Source organism: Lupinus angustifolius, chromosome LG14 (genome assembly GCF_001865875.1).
Source record: "Lupinus angustifolius cultivar Tanjil chromosome LG14, LupAngTanjil_v1.0, whole genome shotgun sequence".
Lineage (NCBI taxonomy): Eukaryota > Viridiplantae > Streptophyta > Magnoliopsida > Fabales > Fabaceae > Lupinus > Lupinus angustifolius.
The window spans coordinates 10630509-10651917 of NC_032022.1; the positions used below are offsets into that span (position 1 = coordinate 10630509).

Consider the following 21409-nt stretch of genomic DNA (forward strand, 5'->3'; position numbering starts at 1 on the left):
TAATTGTGAGAATCTTGGTGAAGTATTCACCAACCTTGTCACCCTCCTCCATATGCAATAGCTCATATTGCTTCCTTAGTGATTGGAGTTTGACCTTCTTGATCTTGTCCCCTCCAGCATGACTTGTCACCAATATGTCCCATGCTTCTTTGGCTGTCATGGCATTTTGTATCTTCTCAAAATGAACATCATCCACACATTGATGGATCAGAAACAGAGCCTTGTTGTCTTTCTTTTGTGTTTCTGATTGATCTAGTGACAAGACTCCATCTTGTACAACCTCAATGACTTCTTGATACCGAAACAACACCTTCATTTGAGTTTGCCATCTATCCCAATTCTTGTTGGTAAGGACTGGAAGCCCCATTGCTTGAAGATTGTTGCTGTTTCCGCTCATCCTTCACTTCTTTCACTGATCTGCTTCTGTCAAGCTTCTCCTTCAACCAGTTGATTCACACACGGCTTTCTCAACTCCTCTTCACCAGGTCAGCTTCTGCAACTCGAGTCCCACAGGATCGTGCCTTTGCTCTGAATACCAATTTGTTGGGTTGTTGTTGTTGAACAACAAACCAGAACCGAAAATCAGAAGAAGAAAAGAAAGAAGAATGTTCAGAGAATGAGAGAATTTAGAGTTAGGAAGGAGAAGAGAAGAAATTAACAATGAATATGCATCAATCTTATTCCAAGAGCAAAATGGAAACTTTCCTTATATAGCAAACCTGCCATAACTGAATTAACAGAATTTTAAAAACCTAGAAACAACACCTTCATTTGAGTTTGCCATCTATCCCAATTCTTGTTGGTAAGGACTGGAAGCCCCATTGCTTGAAGATTGTTGCTGTTTCCGCTCATCCTTCACTTCTTTCACTGATCTGCTTCTGTCAAGCTTCTCCTTCAACCAGTTGATTCACACACGGCTTTCTCAACTCCTCTTCACCAGGTCAGCTTCTGCAACTCGAGTCCCACAGGATCTTGCCTTTGCTCTGATACCAAATTTGTTGGGTTGTTTGGGTTGTTGTTGAACAACCAAACCAGAACCGAAAAACCAGAAGAAGAAAAGAAAGAAGAATGTTCAGAGGATGAGAGAATTAGAGTTAGGAAGAAGAGGATATTATCAATGAATATGCATCAATCTTATTCCAAGAGCAAATATATATATATATATATATGATAAAAAAATTAAAGAATAAATGATACACACATTGTGACAATAAATAAGTTATATAAAGGTATCTAGGATAGAAGAAGAAAAATTGAAAATACAATTAAAAGTATGAAATTATGTTAACTAATATCTCATTATAATAAAATGCATTATCTATTTTTGCCAAAGAAATATCTCTCTATACACAATTGAATACACATATACAAATATAATTAGGACTCGATATTCATCCGAAACTCGACTAATTATTTACCTCGATAAATTTGTTCTATAAACTAGCTCGATATATATGTGTGGGTATGGGGTTACTAACATGTGTATAACCAAAATTCCATTCAAAAGTTGTAAAAATAACTTCAGATTTAGAGTTACTTTGGTAAATCTATTTATTTCAAAATGTATTTAATTATTTTAAATTAAAATTTATTTTTCTCCCTCCAATCTCGTCTCTCATATCTCATTCATTTTGAACTCAATTCCTTCCTCCATGGCTAGTTTTGCCATTATTCTTTCTCCATTTCTTCCTCCATGTAGTAAAAATCAACAAAAATAGTGACTGCCATCTTAATTATGAGAAAAAGAACAAAGTGATATGCATAAAAAAATGATGTCAAATATTGTGCACGTGATATGATTTGTGTAAAAGAACATGCTTTATGCTTATAGCTTATTTGTTTTGATTTTCATTACACAATGATGATTTGATTACAGTTGGTGGAAATTAAAATGAAAATATATTTGGATTTTGGACATGAAAAGTCTAATTGTAATGAGCCATAGTGACACAACTAGCCATGGGGGAATGTTAGTTCTTCATTGTAAAAATGGATGAGAGGTGAGAGATGAAAAAGGAGATATGAGAGAGGAAAATTAAATTTCTAATAAAATTTATAATAATAGATTTACCAAAATAACCTTATCTCTCAAGTTATTTTTACAACTTTTGGGTGAGTTTTTGGTCCATAATTTTAGGGTACACCATCCTTCATTAAATTAAGTGTAGGTATGTTAGCAAATCTACACACATCTATATACATATATATATATATATATATATATATATACAAAAAGGGATTCGTTTACATCCAAATTAAGTTACATTCAATCTCATTCATTGATTTTATTAAATCTAACAGACCAAATGTGTGAGACTTAAAAACTATCTAAGATTTTTTTTTCCTCTCTCAATGTTCAGCATTTAGTTCTTTGGATTTAAGAAAATTATTGGATGAGATTGATTGTAACTTAACTTGGATGTAAACGAATCCATATATATATCACGTGAGAATAATACGTTAGTGTGAGAAATGAGAACAATTAATATGGATCATTGGATCTTATTTGAACAATTATGATTAAAATGTACATACACATGACTATCATGTGACTAATAACTAACTTTTAATCCAAACCATTATTGTAAGGCCGGGATTTATTGTTCACACAATTTTAATATGAGAATTGTTCTCTCTTGAATCACAACGTATATATAATATAATGTGTATATATATGTTATATTATATATATATATATAAGCTAATCTTTTATGTTTTTTGTTATTATATAATGTCTTTGCATTATTTTTATGTTTATTGTTGTTATTTTTATATACAGAATTTTGTGCAATATTTTTTAAAATTGAGTTAATTATTTAAGTTGTCCAAATGAATCATTTCAAGTTGAGTCGAATAGTTCGTGAACTTTAACCGAGCCGAACTCGAGGTAAAAAATAACTCGTATCTAACTTAACAAATTCTTATCAAGTTGAGCTCTGGTTCAAGTCATTTCTAACTCTATATATAAATAATGAGTGATCATTAGACGAGTATGGCTGAATCATATTTGTCTCTTACCCAACCCTAAATATTAATCGAGTCAAGTTTTTTGAACTTCCACCTGATCCTATAATGAACGAAACTCATTCGACCATGATGAAATCACACTAGGTAAATGGATAAGGTAGAATCCTGTCCACCTCAAAATAACCCCTCCTACATTCCATAATACATAAATAGGATAAATTCCCAAAGGCAAATTATTGCATGAGATGAAGCTAGTTGCAACAATATTTATACATCTACATTAAAAATATAATAACTATAATACAAATATTTTATTTTCAAGAAATGAAATAGAGTATTTTGAAAACTAATAAAAACTATTTAAATACCTTTTTATGTAGAACATATTTACTTTCAAAAATAACATTGCAAGACAAAAAAAAAATTATATTATTCTTCATTTATTGAATTAATTTTTTGAAAAGTCAATTATAATTAGAAATAAATAATAGATGATGTCGTGACAATATATAAAATTCATATATCAACAAGATTTGGTCTAGTGATGCAAGACTCCACTAGATTCTATAATGACCAAAATATCAAGGATTTAATTAATGCGAGCAACAATGGTTGAGATTGACATTCACTCACCCTAAAAAAGATTAGTCTCTTACCTAAAATGGTGAAAAAAATACATTTAGTCTACCAAAAATATATATAAAACTCGTACATACATTTTTTTGTGTATCTCTAAAATAATACATAAATAACACTTATCACTTAAGTTTGGGATCTTATTTCAAAGTCTTTGGAGCATACATGTTGTTCGGAAAAATGTAGTATTTGATGTAATTTATATTAAAGTTAAAAATTTAATAATCAAGATCTTAGAGAGATATACTTTGTGTGAGACAAAAGATATCATCCTTGTTGATATTAGGGGTGTGTAGGATCCACCCTATCCGTTCACCCGATATGGTTTGACCATAATCGAGTCCGAATAACATTGGATATCATCGGGTCTAGGATTGAGTTTGGGATAAAAATTGGACTCAATCAATATTTAGGGTTGCACAGATACGGATACGTGTATCGGATACGTCGACACACATTTTTTCTAAAATGTAGGATACGATACGTTCAGGGATACGCGTATAAATTAATAAAAAATATATAAAATATGATAAAATTATAAGTGTAAATCAAAATATTCAAAGTAAAAATTATAATGGAAAATGAAAATCATTGCCTCCAAAATTCAAAGTATCAAAACTAGAAAATATAGTAGAATAATTCATAAAATTGCTTATTGTCTAGCCTTAGAAATAGGCATGCTAAGCGAAAAGAAACTAAGAAGTAAGAAATGTAAGCATTTTTTTGTTTGTTTTTCACAACATACCTATGACGGTAGAGACAGTAACACTAAGCACCGACCATCGACGTTATGGATCGGAAAGTACTAGCTATTTGAGGGTCAATGTGGTGTGATGGTACGTTGATAGGATGTGATCTTTAAATAAGTGAGTGTTTATTGAAAACAAATCTATCTTATCATAAAACGAATTTATATATCCTATATTTTATTCAAAACGAATCTATATATCATATATTTTATTCAAAATGAATCTATATATCCTATATTTTATTGAAAACGAATTTGATATGTGTCTTGATATTTATTTTTATTTTTAATTTTTGGATACTCTATGGACACGTATCATTCGTGAATCTGAGCGTATCCGTGTCGGTCACCAACATGTGGGGGTATTTGGCAATTCCGTGCATCATAGTCCACAATCATGTCCCAACCAATTATATATGAAGAGGCCGATGTAATATATTACTTTTATAAAATAAAGTATTATTTTTTTAATTTTAAGGGAGAGAGGATCCTATTCCCAAATTAGTGAATAGAATAAGCCCTATGCGCAGTGCGCATGGCATTCACCACATTACCCACTTTCCTTTCGATATACACTACTACTACGCAAACCCCATTCTGTTCCCTTCACCTACCACCCTCTCGCAAATTCTTCTGCCCCTCTCTCAGCTTCAAAAACCATTCACAGTCATCTTTTCTCAGCGTCAAACCCAACAACACTGTTGCCTGCAAAGTAAAAGCATCGATGGCAGAGACTAAGAACAACGTGGTGGTTGAGGTTTTCGATAAGGAAGAGATTGCGGTGTCTTTGGCTGAATATGTTGCTAAAATCTCTAACAAGTTCACCAAAGAAAGAGGGGCTTTTACTGTTACTTTGTCTGGTGGCTCCTTGATCACTCATCTCAGGTGGGGTTTTCATTTTCAACAAAAAAATGATTTTTTTTTAATATTTCATATAAAAGATCCAATTTTTATAAGAAACCCAGAATTTGATTGCATTGAATTTAGGTTAGTGTTATGGTTTACTAAGTTAGTGTGATTGGAACGTAGCAAAAATTGAATCTCAAGGTTGACTTTTTGTGAATGGAAAAACATCATGTTCAGTGAGAGCTTTGTCCTCTTAAATATGTCATCCCATAATGTTTTGGATTGGATTAGTTAGAGTGGAATGTTTTTTTACTAATGTTTTTCACTTTGATGTTGGAATTGTAGGAAACTTCTGGAAGCTCCTTATTTTGATACTTTAGAATGGTCTAAATGGCATGTGTTTTGGTTGGATGAGAGAGTTGTGCCAAAGACTCACGACGATAGTAACTACAAGCTTGCTTATGATGGATTCCTCTCCAAGGTAATATCATAAATTGTATATGGTGCTTCAACATGTTTTCGAGTTATTTTTTCCCTTTATTGTTTGATATGTGTTGCTGTCATAACTCGTAAAATTGAAAAAGAGGAGGTTAGTTCATAGTGTGTATCTGTTCAAGCTGAAACAGTTGTAAAAACAGGCAATAATATGTGAGGGTAGAAAAACCATTTTGGAAATGGATAGAACATTGTATATGGACATGTTTTCCTTCAAAGTTACAAACATTTCACGGAGAGACTACTTTTTTTGTAGAAGATCAGACATATGAATCCTAATAAAGTCATTCATTTAGCTTCACCATCTAACAGAATCACCTACTACTTGTGTTATTTAGAATGCTACGGGCACGAGACACTTCGTAGAAAAAATTCTGAATTTTATGTCATGTCAATGTAATACCATTTTCTGTTGAAATAATGTGGAATTCTGCAGTTGATATAAACGGAACATATTTATATACCTAACGAGTGGAGACATTATCCCTACTCCAGGCATAGATGACTCTTGTGTGATGGTGCATGTTAGACATATAATAAAGTAACTCATGTGCCTTGTTGTTGTATGGGATTGCATTATATTTACGAGTTTGTCATTCCTATAATATGATTGACGCAAGAGGGGGAAAATGATGTCATTTGCCTTTGCCTAACTTTTTAAGATTTTGAGATAGTTGTTTCTTGACATGTTATTAGGCCTTCTATGGCCCACTGTATAGAAATTCACTACTTGCCGCCCCATTTTTCTAAAGAAAAGTTAAATTTCAACACATATAAAGACGAGTTCCACGCATCCAAGTCCAAAGGACTCGTGTGAAAAGGCATGTTTGAGATATAATAAAACCTTTCACGTGCCTTATTGGATAGGATGGTATTATGTTGAAAACTTTGCTGAGTATTTTCTCGTTCCTATAATATGATGCAAGAGGGACGATATTGCTATAAATTTCAAGTTATATATGCTATATTTTATTCATGTATAGTCTTCTTTAAAATGCCTGCCTAATGTATACTGCCCCTCTCGGCCTCTCCCTATACTGTGTCTCCCTCCCTAGTCTTCTATCTGGACAATTTTCAATGAAACTGACCCCATCGGTACTTTCATCACGGATATTGGCAGGTGCCCATTCCTCCTGGCAATGTTTATGCAATCAATGATACCCTGTCAGCTGAGGGAGCTGCAGATGATTACGAGACACGTATCAGACACTTGGTCAAGAACAATGTGATAGCTTCATCATCAAACGGATTTCCAAAATTTGATCTTCAGCTTCTGGGTATGGGCCCTGATGGTCACGTAGCTTCTTTGTTCCCCGGACATTCTCTTGTGAATGAGGACAAAAAATGGGTTGCCTTCATCAAGGACTCGCCAAAACCACCTCCAGAGAGAATTACTTTAACCTTTCCAGTGATCAATTCTTCTGCTTATGCGGTACTTGTGGTGACTGGTGCTGGGAAAGCAGACGCAGTTCATTCTGCGCTGCGTGGATCGGAAACTTCTGAAAAACTTCCCGTTGCATTGGTTTCACCTGAAGATGAGTTGAAATGGTTCTTGGACAAAGCTGCAGCCTCAAAGCTGTAGAAGTTGATGCAGGTGTTGTGCTAGTGTATTTGCCTTCACGGCATTGAATTTGTGTATGTAAAGAAACATGTGTGCTGAATCCCCTTATCTCAGTGATAGTAGCACTAGAGAGGATTTTCATCTTTCTTTTGTGGCAAATAAAAGTATAAACTGAGCTGTGTTCAACTCTCAACTTATCAGATTCTTATGTTAAGGTCAAGGAACATAAAAATACGTGGACTTCACTTTCTTTGAAGTTGTGTTCATTACATTTTGAATGTGGTTGTCATTTAAATGTTACTATTTTCTTATATGATCATTCAATGTTACTTTTCTTACAATTGTCCTTTCCTGCAACCTGTGCAATATATTATTGGTCATGTTAGTGAGTGCCCTAACAGTAATCTTTAAGGGAAATCAAACATATAAGGTGTGTATTGGAAAGTACAATACACATTTGCTACTTTTAAATCTTTAACCAGTGCCTTATGATGAAATGATGTGCATGCTAAATTTTTTGGTTAGGCCATGTATCTTTCTTTAGGATTTGTTTGCAAGTTGAGTTTTAGAGAGTAATGAAGAGAAATGAAATGTTTCTGAATCTTCTCAGCATTGTATTTGATGGCTTTCAAGTGTACAATTGATGTGAAGACATGATTAGTGATTAATTAGAAAGTATTGTATAAGTGATCATAAAGTTGTGAGGTCCACCTTAATCACGATGAGTCACACGAAAAAATGAATCATGAGGAGGTTTATTTTTACAATTTTTTTACCATTGCTGATAGGTTAAGTAATAAAGGGTTGCAACTAGGCTCATAGTTATATTTTTTTTGCCTAATGGTAGATGCTCATCCAAGATATTCAAGATCAAAATTCCAAAAGGGCATGCACAGAAGGGACTTGATCTTATATACCTAACAGCCAATGAGAAAACAATATATGTATTGACAATATAAAGTTTTATATGATATTATTGCATTTATCATTCATATTTAATTAGCATTGACATTTGAAAAAAATTAATACAAATAAATGGGTGATTAATGTATTGACTATATATAAAAATTTTACTTATAATTTATAGATATTACACATTATCCATGATGTTAAATCCATTAATATAAGCAAGAGATCTCCTTTGGGCACATGGCCAGTGCAACTTTGGGGGATACAAACAATGAACTCCTTACCTCTTATTTCTTAATATTTCTCACACAATGTTTTATGTATTTTTGTAGATTCCTATGGCATTGGTTTTTGCAAAGTTTTTTTATTTTCCATGTAAAGTATACATTGGTTTCTAATCCTGCATCCATTTTCTCAATTGAGTATCTTTTCTGTTGCAAATTGGGTGCTTGGTCCAACAAAAAGATAATGCTTTGTTAGATGAAGTACTTTACCTTTTGTTATTAGATGTTACTTGAAGTACATGCCTGGGAAGGTAGTCTTTATTCTGTTCCTACTTGACATAGAGATCTGTTAAATGTGCTAGCTTTATTCATCCTCCACATAATAAGACCAAAACCTTGAGTGTATCTATAAATGAGAAGTATCAAAAGTAAAAGGGAGTATATTTATTTGAAACCCAACAATTATCTTTATATTTCATTTATTTTATTACACATACGTCAAAACCATTCAGTCACGTATAAATGCACGAGTAACTTAGCAGTTAACCTAATGAAATCTTATATCGTAAATATTGGTTCCAAAGTTTGAACCCCTAATAACCTCCACTTCACTATCAAGAAGTCCTAGACAAGGTTCATAGTTGCTTGAAAACCAAAACAACCACTTCAATATTAGCATATTTGACTGCAACTACTTCCCATGATTAAGGCCATACTTTATGAAAACAGATAGTGCAATGTTGTAATTAGGACTTGTAACACATCCTTAGGCCTTGGCATCTTGGTGTTGTCACTATCCTATAGAAGACAAGGCTCACTTTGAAATTGGACCCACTCTTTATTCCTTAAAATCTCTTTCATCATTGTGGTAGATGATGAAAAGGGCCTATATAAATCATGAAATATTCAAAAGGCAAAACATGTGGGTCTCACAAGATTGTTTCTTTTTTACTTTTTTTTATTTCTCTACCTATTTTTTTAAGAAAGTGGTCTTCCTTGCATGCTAATGAAAGAATGAATTAATATGTTTTCTCTTTAATTACAAATATAGTACATGGTATTAGTTTATCCCTATATGATATGTGCCTTTCATAATTTATCATAACATTATCTGCAACAATCTCATTGCCACAGTGGAATCCTTTTGTTTGTGACCTGAACCATCCAACACAAGCAGCTATAAAAATGAGTATAATATTTATACATTGACAATGTAAGGATTTATATACAATCATTGTGTCATTCATATGTATTACTTATATCTAAAAGTCGATGATGACTAAAAAACTAAATTGATTTAAGTAACTTCATTATGTCACAAGATATGGATAAGGAGTACATGGGCAATTATCCTACTAGGCTTTACTTTCTTCATTCTCTTCTCCCCCCTTTAAGTGGACAAGTAAAGTTATCTAAAAAATAAGTTAAATATAATGTCAAAGGCTAGCTAGGTTGATTAAGTATTTAATTCATACTTAAGTTAGTTTTAAATGAGAATGTTTCTAGTATTACATTGGGATTAAGATATTCTTTTTAAAGTGCAGCTTATAACTTTTGAATCAACCCATGAATAGAGTCGTTCGATAAATAAAAATTAAAGGAATTTTGTTGTTTTTTAAAAATTTGTAACGTTTAGAAAAAATAATTTTAAGGAAGCTCATTAAAGAAGATGTAAAAAAGTGAAAGCAACTTTTAATACTTTACTTACCAATTTAACCTTCACAAATTTAATAAATTGCATAGTTACCTCCAATTAAAAACTTTATTATTTTTGTTATGTATATATTTTTTTCATATTAGATTATTTGTGATGCATAAATTATTTATGTATTTGACTATTAAATGAATGTATAAACTACTCCATATTATATTATATCGTTTTAGTAATGTATAATGTTAACCGTGAAAGAATACTATAAACTTATGCAACTTAATTATATTTTTAGATAGAAAAATATTAAAAATAAAACAAAAAATACTGCATATCATGTTATAAATAAAATATTAAAATATAGAATTTTAAATTTGGATTTTAAACTATAGGTTTAATTACTATAATTATTAATTATTTAATTAATAAATAATTAAATAAATATTATAGGTAATCATTTTTCAAAATTTAGCTAATTATAAAGTTAATTTTATTGAATTAACTACATAATTAAAGGAGACATAATAATAATTATCCATATAGTGAGTGAGAATAAGCCCACGCATATATTACAAAACAAAAATATTGTATAATAAAAAAAAAGTATATTTATTTATTATTATTATAAAGATTTACACATCATCACTATATTATTCATCATTAATAATTTAATATCATTGATATGAATTATTTTTTAAAGAATTAATAATGATTAAATACAGTGTTGTAACAATTGGTTCATGTCAGCCGGTTCAATCGGTAAACCGGTCTCTATACCTATACGGTATAATAATTATACCAATCATACAATCATATTGATAAAAATGGTCATACATGTCGGTTTTCAATGAACTGTAATGATCATACTATGCCGGTATTTATTTAAAATTAATTTTTTAATAAAAATAAAAAAAATTAATGATTTTTTAACATTAATGTTAACATATTATATATAACTATTTAATTTCACTGATATATGATTTAATTAGTAAACCACTTATTAAACCGTTATACTATTGTAATATTGCCCTAATCCGTTTGATAATTAATAACTCTGGATTAAATATCAATCATCCATTTTTTTCTCTATAAAAAAATGACTTTGGCATGCATGGTATGATGCAATTAAGTAACGACATCGTTTCGTTCCCCGATGCATAGATTCGTCTCTTACTTACCACTCTTTTCTCTCTCTTAACACTGGCAAAGGGCTTCTCTCACCCTATCAAGAGAAGTTAGATTACATAAAAAGGAAACAAATCCAAAATAATCATACAAAGGGGGCATTCCAGTAATTTCACACTCTCGATGTTCACCTCCACACACTTGAACAACAACAACAACGACACTCCCTTCCTCTCCGGCGGTGGCGGCCTCCGCGCCACCTTCTCCTCCTTGATGGCCGACGCGGCCATCCGATCCTCTCCGGTGGTCATATTCACGGCAGTCGCTGGAATCGCTCTCGTCGCCGTCATCTTCTTCTACGGTACCAGTAGGTAAAAAAACCAGAACACCTTCGAATGCTTTACAAAAACCCTAGCTTCTGTTTTCGATTCCGATTTTGTTCAACTAAAAAGGAAAAATAACTGTAAATTATATAGAAGGAAAAATTTCATAGATGAATCACCTTAGCCTTAGGCGAAGTCACAATTCATCTTCGTCATCTTCAAATTCCTCTCTTTCGTCATCGTCTTGGATTCATTTGCGTTCGATTCTATTCGTTGTCACTTCTTCCTCACCAGCTTCTTCATCCTCTTCTTCTGATCGGTGAGTTCTTCTTCTTCTCTTCCATTTTGATTTTTTTAATGATCCAACATTAAAATTTATTTGAACTCAGATTTCGATTACTTTCTGTTTTTATTTTCGTGCCAGATCTTGCTGTCAGTGTCAGCTTGTGTGTTTTGCGTTATTGTGGTTCACCGTTTCTGTTTTCGGTTTCTTCAGAGTTTCCGTCTGATCGTCGATTTTGTTGGAACTACAATGCTCAAAAGAAAAAAGAAGCAATTTTGGTTTGTCTGTGAAAGGAGAAGAGGGTTGAGGAGAGATAGATCTTTTGGTTTTTCTGAGAGGGAGATACATATTCTTCAGTCTGAATTTCCTTTCCTATCATTCCCTTTTCTCATGTCAAATCAATTGCATTGAAAAAATCATTTGTTTGGAGAAAATGCAACTTAATTGTGATCTGCATTGGATATATCTAAACACCTTCTTTTGCATTATATATATATATTCTTTGTATTGTGTCTTCTTAAGATGGAAAGGGAAATCTATGCTAGAGTATATTTAGTGAGAATGTTCATTTGGAGACTGGATAAAAAAATTTCTCAACCAAAATATACTTTTGGTGTCTAAAAGATTGAAGAATATATATTGTAGTTAATGGTCTACGAAGGGGATATTGGTGAAATGGTTAAAGTCCTTGTCATGACAAGGAAGTCATGGGTTTGAGTCGTGGAATCAGCCTTTACCTGGACCCTGCTCATGTTGGGACTTTTGTTCCACCAAATTGCCCTATTTTAGTCGTAATCTGTCAATCTACCTGCTGTGTCAAGGATCACAGTTAGGGGCTTTAAATAATCTGGATTTTTGTCCGGATATGTGTGTGAGAGATGGTTTATGACAAAACATAATGCTCTTGTTTAATCAATGTAGCTGACCACACATCGTGGAAAAGCCGAAAAGACTTCCTTGTTGCTGTTATTGATGATGTCTTCAAGCCTTCAAGGACAATCATTTATAATTTATACCTCTTCCATTTTTAAAACAAATATAATTAAATCTCGCGTTCATGTCCCATAAATTTTTACTTGTGATTGTTTTAGCCCTTCCTCCTCATAATAATAATAATAAATAAATTACTGAAGTTAAAAATTCAAATGAACATAGGTGATGCTGTAATATTTTTGTTGGGATGTGTAGTCATCTGTTTTGATTTTCTAATGCTTTGTTGAATAACTTTACCTGTAAGCAGAGACCCCATTGATGAAATAAGTAGTAGAGTGATGCTTCTCAAACTTGACATAGTTGGTTTTCATATGTAGATAGAAGTAGGTTGTACTGAATGGATTTATTTGTTTGAGCAATTAGCACAAATGAAAGAAGATAATCAAACATAAGCCATTTAACTCCAAAATCTACGAACACGAACAAAAAAATGTACGAAATATGACAAAACTATAACCTAATCAACATAGATTTGTTATTGTAAGAACTAAAATATTGTATATGCTTGAAAAAGTTGATTGATCTAGTATAATAGAGTGCTGTGATGTGCTTTTAATCTTGAAGAAGAACATTTTCTTTGTACTTTTTTACTCCCCTAAATTTCTTAAATGATTCTTTGCTACTTATTCTCTATTCCAAAACTCACATCCAGGTAGTTGTAATGAGTAATTCTTTTGGGCAAAATTCCAGGGGCCGTCTTAAATCACCATGGTCACGTCGGAAAAGAAAACGTGTCCTTTCATGTCACCAATGGAAAAGCTTATTTACAGAAGATGGGAGACTCTGTGATGGTGGAATTAAGTTCCTGAAAAGAGTTCGCAGTGGAGTGAGTTTACCAGTCTTTTTCTCTAGATTTTGAATTTGTGTTTCTTTGTTGAATTAATGACACTATATCTGATGCAGGGTGTTGATCCTAGTATTAGGGCTGAAGTTTGGCCTTTCCTACTTGGAGTGTAAGCATGCCATATTTCTGTTTCATTTCTGATTGAACTTTACTATTTAATTTTTTTTGCTAGCATACTTGGGATCTAGGAAGTACGGACATTCATGAGATATAATTACACATGGAACAAAATCTGTTACCATTAATATTCATGAAGTGAGATTGATATCCCTTGTTGTCGGATTTAATTTCACTTGACACCCTCTTATTTCTGAGGTTATACTCACCTCCCTTCAATTATCATTGCACTTAAATTATTAGCTTTTGAAATATGAGGGTACCAAGTGTAATCTGGGGTGGTTAGTGTAATTTACTCTTAATATTAATATTTGAAGTGTCAAGCGTTTATGCTTTCTTGCTCCTCTTATGAAATTCAAAGTGTCTGTGCTTCATTCATAGCTTGGTTGGAATGAACACTAACTATCTTTCAGCTTGTAATAGCTGAAACTTGGTTATTTGCTTTAGGGCAAATATTGATTGTGGGAATGGATCCTCGGTTGTTTTTTCTAGTCAAGTGGTCAAGTAGAGGAGAGAGATAGACAGAGGTTATAAAAGAAATTTCACATATCTTGCCTGAGCCCACTAAATAAATCTTTTTGTGCTGGGAAAAAGCAATTGGGTGGATCCATTTTAGTGGGTTACCATCTCTTTTATTTTGTGTGTGATTTGTTACTTTCCATTCTTTTCTGCACGTATTCATTTGTATAAGCCAACTTTTTGATGGTTATTGATTACACATTCATTTACACAGCTATGACTTGGACAGTACCAAAGCAGAACGAGATGTTATAAAAACTAAAAATAGGTACGCATACAAGTTTGTTACCCAAATCCATGCTGGACATTTCTCCGGTGTTCAGAACTTTATTTTGTTTGTACTCCCCTCTTCTGTTTGTTAGGTTTTGACATGATTTTGCTTTTATGCCAAATCTATAAATACAGAAAGGAATATGAGAAACTCCGTAGACAATGCAGACAACTGCTAAAGCAGAGCAATGGAAGCCCTAACTTAAATGAAAGTGGCGAAATTAGCTATGAAGGAGATGGTCCAAGTCTTATTCAAGATCCAGGGTCTCCAAAGTCTGAAGATGCAACAAGTGCCAGGGAATCCCTTTCTAGTGAGGAAAGGAGCCCAGAAACTGAATATTCGGACGATCCATCTAGTGCCCTGTTGGAAGGAGACAGTGTTCCTAATGTTAGCAATGCTGATGCCTCTGCACTGGATACCGATTCCTCTGATTCAGACTCCTCTGAAGGTCTTGAGGTAATTCAGGCATTTCCTTCCGATGATGCTCGGGAAGAGAGCAATCCCAAGAGGACTTCCAAGGGAAGTTCTTCTCCTTCTCTAAGGAAAGTCCCATCAAAACTACAAACTAATGAAGATTTTCCCACATGGCAACGAATCATCCGACTTGATGCAGTACGTGCCAATGCAGAATGGATGCCATACTCCCCCTCCCAAGCTATTGTAACGGATAGTAGAGCACATCGTTCTGCGGAGGCTGTTGGATTGAAGGATTATGGTCACCTAGAGGCTGGCAGAATCTTTCATGCTGCTCGACTAGTTGCTATTCTTGAAGCGTATGCACTGTACGACCCTGAAATTGGCTACTGCCAAGGTATGAGTGACCTGCTATCTCCTATAGTTACAGTTATACCAGAAGATCATGAGGCTTTCTGGTGTTTTGTGGGATTCATGAGGAAGGCAAGGCAGAATTTCAGGCTTGATGAGGTGGGTATTAGGAGGCAACTCGATATAGTTGCAAAGATAATCAAGTTTAAGGATGGTCACTTGTTTAGACATTTGGAGAAGCTCCAGGCCGATGATTGCTTTTTCGTGTACAGAATGGTGGTGGTATTGTTTAGAAGGGAGTTGACATTTGAACAGACTCTCTGCCTTTGGGAAGTAATGTGGGCAGATCAAGCAGCAATCAGGGCAGGTATCGGGAAATCTGCATGGAGCAGAATTAGGCTGCGTGCGCCACCAACAGAAGATTTATTGCTTTATGCCATAGCAGCTTCAGTGTTACAGCGGAGGAAATTAATCATCGAGAAGTATAGCAGCATGGATGAGATCATCAAGGAATGCAATGGCATGGCAGGACATCTTGATGTTTGGAAGTTGCTGGATGATGCACATAACTTGGTGGTCAGCCTTAATGACAAAATAAAATTGAGACAATGAATGAAGTTGTTACTTAAAAGTTAAAAGAACTACTTTATCTTTACTTCCATGGTGCCAGATTTCTCCTCTGCATCTGAAAATAAGCACTGCAATGCCAAATTTATTACTTTGAGATCTGCTGCTTCCTTAAACTTCTCACTGCTAATTTACAAGTCTTTATTTACTTCTGACAATGTTGGCTTATGTGGATGGAAGCTGGGAGGGTGGATATACATGGCATCCTTTTCTTTTCATTTTGCCTTTTTCATTCTTTTGTATGTTCCCATCATTTTCTGTGTTTGTTTAAAAAATCTGATTTAAGACACATCTTGGAGCACCTTTGCTAAAAGCAGGTGGTGGGTAGCATGTAACCTTGTCTGTTAAAAGAGGTGGAGATATTATGAACAACTATGATGTTGTCTCTTATGACTCGAATTCATAAGTTATTTGACTCTCAGCTGTTGGCAAAGTTGCATACCATTTGAGTTTTAGCTTTTGGTTTGATTGAGATATACTAGTGCTGAGAGGGCGCATCATGCTCCAAAGTGAAGGAGCCGGTTTCATAGAAGCATAAAAAATGTAGCAGGATTTTTATAATTATTAATAAACCCTTGAAGATTTTCTCCTATTGTATAGAATCAATTTGGATCTAGGGTCGGACCTGAGTTTAAAAAATGACTTGGCTAATATTTAGGGTTGGATAAGGACAAGTTTTAACCTGTCCTAACTCGGCTTATACTCAACTCCAACAACTAGCAAACTAGAATTAATTTTAAAGAATAAGATTGGAGAAGCTTTTTAAGTATATAAATATGAAGAGGAACCAATGCACAATTGTATTATCTTTTCAACAATAGAAATTACCTTAATTTTCTTTTCTTGCTCATGTAATTATTCTCAATTGTGTCTTATTTCAATACAACATTCTCATATCTGTTGGATTGAATTTATTCTCATGTTAATATTTTGTCGGTCAATATTTAATCTCATATCATCTCTAACTACATAAATTAATAGCTCAGGTTGCTAAGACCATATTATTTAAACTTTTAAAGCTATGACCAATTTAAAAGATTATTATCTCATCTAAAAGACTCATCTATTTAATTATATTATATTATTCTATTTTAATATGACATAGTTCTTTATGAAATTTAAATATAAATAAATTCATTCAAACTGCAATTTAATTGTTATATATGTATACTTAAAAGTAAATGTAATAGCCTTTTTGAAGAAAGACCCTGTAGGCATAATATACTTCTAAATAAGTTTACACGCTAGGCTTGTTTAATGTAAAAACTTTTGTATCACCTTTTTTATATGCACAAAGGATAAAGATCAATGTAGTAACTTTCGCATTTACCCACAACATTTTCAATATACACAAGGCAGAAATTGAACCTCTAACATCATGTTTAAATAATCAAACTATTTGCCAAGTGTCTGTAATGGGCGAATTCATTTATCATTTAAGCAAAGAAAAGAAAATAGCAATGAAGCATCCATAATGAGACAACACTAACTCATAAGCCAGTGTAAGATTATTAAGATATATAATGGCACTACTACCATTACAGAAGAAAGTCAAAATTTGGCTTAATAATCCACATTCAATGCTAAAACACCATACATAAAACTAAGCATTACCCTTTTCATAGCTCTTTATAGAATCCTAAATGATCCTTCAAAAGGGTCCAATATAATTAAGGATCTACTCTTTCTTGGTGTAGTAACGGACACCAAAGGCTAAACCCAATATCAGAATAGGGAACAGGTACTGCAAAAACTTGATCATAAATTCTGTACTCATGTATGCACTATACTGATCTTGCTCTGGTGGAGTGTAGATCCTTGTTTGTGGAACATTTGTTGTATCAATCTTACCAATGTAATATTTTTTCATCATTTCTATAGCATAATCACTGTGTCCTGCAGCTTCATAATCACTGGTTCCATCTTTCCCTGTCATAATGAATACGTATGATCAGTATGGTTACCCTTTAGTTTTTCGATAATCGTCTTCGGACAATATAAGCGTACCTGTTGCGGCTAACAAAACCTCAGCACCTCCAGGATGATCTTCTATAAAAGAGGTGAGATCATACACCTAATATAGTTGAAGTATATGAAGTTATTAGGTTGGCATACATTAACATCATAACATTGAAGAACTCGAGTTTTTTCTTCTTCGGCTTTTTCGGTTCTTAAACAATAACTGAATTTCAAAAGATACATCTTAGCTAACCGGGATCTATGACTAAACAGTTAAAATCCATGCCATCCTATATGAGATGGGACTCTGCACTACGGTGTTTCAATAATCCTTAATTTTCCTCCCCTGGTTTTTAGAAGATCCAGAACAAGGGTGAGGTTTACTTAAAAACCATCCACTCTTAATTCTCCAACACAAAATGAAACAAATCTTTAGCTTAATGCTAACCTTTCATGCATCCAAGTATATTCAATTGAGAAAGCAGTAAAGGAAGCAAAGACATGCGAAATGAAGTACCTGAAGACTAATTTGTATATCTATATCTATTCCTAACATACATTTTTATTAGTTTGTAACATCCAATTATCGTTTTGTTAATAGAAATGATTTATGAATAGAACATTATGATATTATTTGATTCATATACTCGATCCTGCCTACTGGGGATAAGGTTTGGTTGTCGTGTTGTTGTGACATATCCCGTTATCAAAACTATTGACATCAAAATCACCATATGATATGACAATGTAAATAGTACTACACATTATCAATGTTGATGCCCTAAAATAAAGTTAGACCATGCATTCAAATAATTTAGTGTTTTAAATTCCAAAAAGTTAAATAGTACCCAGAAAATCCAATAAAGCAGACATGATTTAATATTATATTTATAATTTATACACATGTTACTCAGCTCAAACATTAATCATCAAAGTTGTCAAAGGCACAAGCAATAAAAGCCTTGATTTTTTGCTTCAGTGTAAAGCAATTCACAGAATCAATAACTCACAGTAAATCATAAATTCTTACAACTAAATTACCTTTCCGGAAATTATCACCCAACAATCTTGGGTCTTATTGTGTTTTGACACATCTTCAAAAGTGTAAACTTTTTGATGTAAAGCCATTTTTTTCCCTACAAAAAAACAAAAGGGACCCACAAAAATTCAAGTCAAACCCACAAGAAAAGTTCGGTTTTTTGGTTACTTGGGTGTAGAGAAAAAGAGGGTATGTAAATGAATATGCACGAGGGAATCATACATAGAGAAGGGATTAGATGAGGTACCTTTCTTCTTCTTTCTTTTATTCTCTGTGTTGATGCCAAATTCCAACTACTGTGCAAATTTCACTCTTTGGATACTACACAAGAATTCTACTTTATTTATATACCCATGCCACCATTTTTAGTGATCACAAAAACAAGCACAACATTTGTTCAAATTACATAATTGGCATTCATACCAATCAACCGATGATTCTGAAGTAACATGGGTAGATTCAAATAAGAAGGTTGTTGTAGTTTAATTTTAGAGATGAGGTTGTGTAATTGGAAGTTTGATTTTTTGGTTTTTCTAGGATCTAATAACTTATATTATTATATCAATGTATCGTTGGTTTTTCCAATTCAAATTGAAGTTGAAAATATGAGAACTAAGTCCACAATTAAAACTAATTTCTTTGGAAAAGTGGATTAACAAATAATAATTAATATGAACAAACTATAGTTTTAAGTTGAATATTAATAAGACGTTGGTCTAATATTGAAAAATCTTGCTAAATCCCATAATGATATAACAAAGACAATAAGAATGGATTAATTCATTACTTATATGGTAATGGTATACTTTTGACAATATAAAAAAATTGAATCAATATTTTGTTAATAGATTTATGGTTTAATATTATGGTGTTGTTTGATATATATATATATATATATATATGATTTACCTAATAAAATAAAGAGTTGATTGTTGTTAGTTTTTTTAATTTATAGTTAATAAAAGTACTAATAAACATTTTATCACCACTAATTTGTTTTAGAGAAAATAGTATTTGTTTATATTACATACTTATTTATGTATGCACTCAATTCTATCCATTTAGAAAATGACCCATTAGGTAAAGCAATGACTATATACTTAATTTAATAGCAATTTATTTGGTATTCAGAATTTGAATTGGTTCCAATTTTTTATTGATTTAGAAATAAAGAATTATAACATTCAATTATAATTCCAAGATAATAAAAAGTATTTCTCATAATAAAAGTGTGACATGTATACTTTTTTATTTAGTTTTATAAATATTTATAAAAATAATTAAATAGAGTACATGATTCTAATAATTGAAAGAAATAAGTTATTTCCTTATACCTTTATATCATGAAATACTTTATTTCCACTTCCAAATTCTATTCCCTAGTGGTGTATGTGGAAGCATAGCAGTAATAGATGTTACAGGAAGACTGTGGTGACAACCATGATTGTAACAATGACAGTATAATGGTGGCTTTGAGAGTTGTGGTGGTAGTGAGTAGTGACTTGATATCAAGGTGGAGGTGGACGTGATTACGACAATGATGGTGACATATTTTATGAGTGTTTGTGACGGAGTTAAGTTATTAAATAGATTTTAAACTTTAGGACTGATAAATATATAATGAATTTCTTAAAATTTTAAGGATTTTGTTGGATATGAGAGTAAAGTTTGAAGATGGGATAAATTTGGGATTTTCTTAGTTTTGTGTAAAACAACGTTATCAAAATCGCATCCGGCCAGTTCAAACGGATTAATCGATTCATATACTAATATGGTATATTAATTGTATAATCATTGGTTAAACTTATTCACGTTGATTGGTTTTCATTTAAACAATATAAATTTTATCGACTAATTTTTATTTAAAATAATAATTTTTTATTAAAGTAATTTATTTTTTATCAAAATATTGTTATTGATGATTAAACATATAATTATTATTTTTGCTTATACTTCTAAAACATGATTTACTATCATACTCTTTATTGTTTCTCGAACAAAATCAAACATATATTATATATGTATGTCTAACTTTACTAATATATAATTAATTAATAAACCTCCAATTAAACTCTTCTATCATACCGTAATCAGTTTGATTGTCAATAATGTGTTAATAACAATATTAAAACTTATGTTTTGATTGGTAACAATTAAAGTGGAAAATGTGTTGGATAGTTCAGTTAGATTTAACTTAAGAAGATTTTTAAGTAGAAAAGGAGAATATGAGTGATTTTTTATTGGTACATTTTTTTGTACCAAAAAATAAAAGAAAAATTTAATTGTCATTGAGCAATTTAATTGTAATACCTCAAAAATTGAGGATTCACTCTTAAAAATCATCAATCTTTTAAGCTAGTAACTATTGATTATGAAAACAAAATTTCTTAAATAAAATGTAGATAGTCTTTTAATCAAATTTGCGAGCCAAGAACCAAGGCCTGACCAGAAAACAAAAAGTCCAAAGTGCATATCAAAAACTGCAATTTGGTTGTAAAATAAATATA

At 32.3% G+C, this 21409-nt stretch overlaps 3 protein-coding genes and 1 pseudogene across 5 annotated transcripts; 2 read left to right on the top strand and 2 right to left on the bottom strand.

The window, feature by feature from the left end:
- Positions 1 to 367, bottom strand: part of LOC109326380 — an 8339-nt pseudogene extending 7972 nt beyond the window's left edge.
- On the top strand, positions 4841 to 7506 carry LOC109327009 (probable 6-phosphogluconolactonase 4, chloroplastic). Its single transcript, XM_019559976.1, has 3 exons — positions 4841 to 5236; positions 5543 to 5678; positions 6813 to 7506. Exons 1-3 carry the CDS (start codon positions 4887 to 4889, stop codon positions 7272 to 7274), a joined length of 948 nt encoding a protein of 315 aa, XP_019415521.1. The 5' UTR covers positions 4841 to 4886; the 3' UTR covers positions 7275 to 7506.
- Positions 11177 to 16331, top strand: LOC109326849 (GTPase-activating protein gyp7-like). 3 transcript variants are annotated; one of them, XM_019559722.1, is made up of 5 exons: positions 11177 to 11533; positions 13452 to 13587; positions 13665 to 13714; positions 14456 to 14509; positions 14647 to 16331. In XM_019559722.1, exons 1-5 carry the CDS (start codon positions 11346 to 11348, stop codon positions 15887 to 15889), a joined length of 1671 nt encoding a protein of 556 aa, XP_019415267.1. In that variant the 5' UTR covers positions 11177 to 11345; the 3' UTR covers positions 15890 to 16331. The 3 variants fall into 3 exon arrangements, with proteins under 3 accessions (XP_019415267.1, XP_019415269.1, XP_019415268.1); XM_019559724.1 differs by having other exon boundaries at positions 11423 to 11533; positions 13414 to 13587; XM_019559723.1 differs by lacking the exon at positions 11177 to 11533 and adding an exon at positions 11656 to 11804.
- Positions 17329 to 19033, bottom strand: LOC109326653 (cytochrome b5-like). Its single transcript, XM_019559377.1, has 3 exons — positions 18905 to 19033; positions 17912 to 17978; positions 17329 to 17833 (listed from the first exon to the last, which is right to left on the bottom strand). Exons 1-3 carry the CDS (start codon positions 18989 to 18991, stop codon positions 17583 to 17585), a joined length of 405 nt encoding a protein of 134 aa, XP_019414922.1. The 5' UTR covers positions 18992 to 19033; the 3' UTR covers positions 17329 to 17582.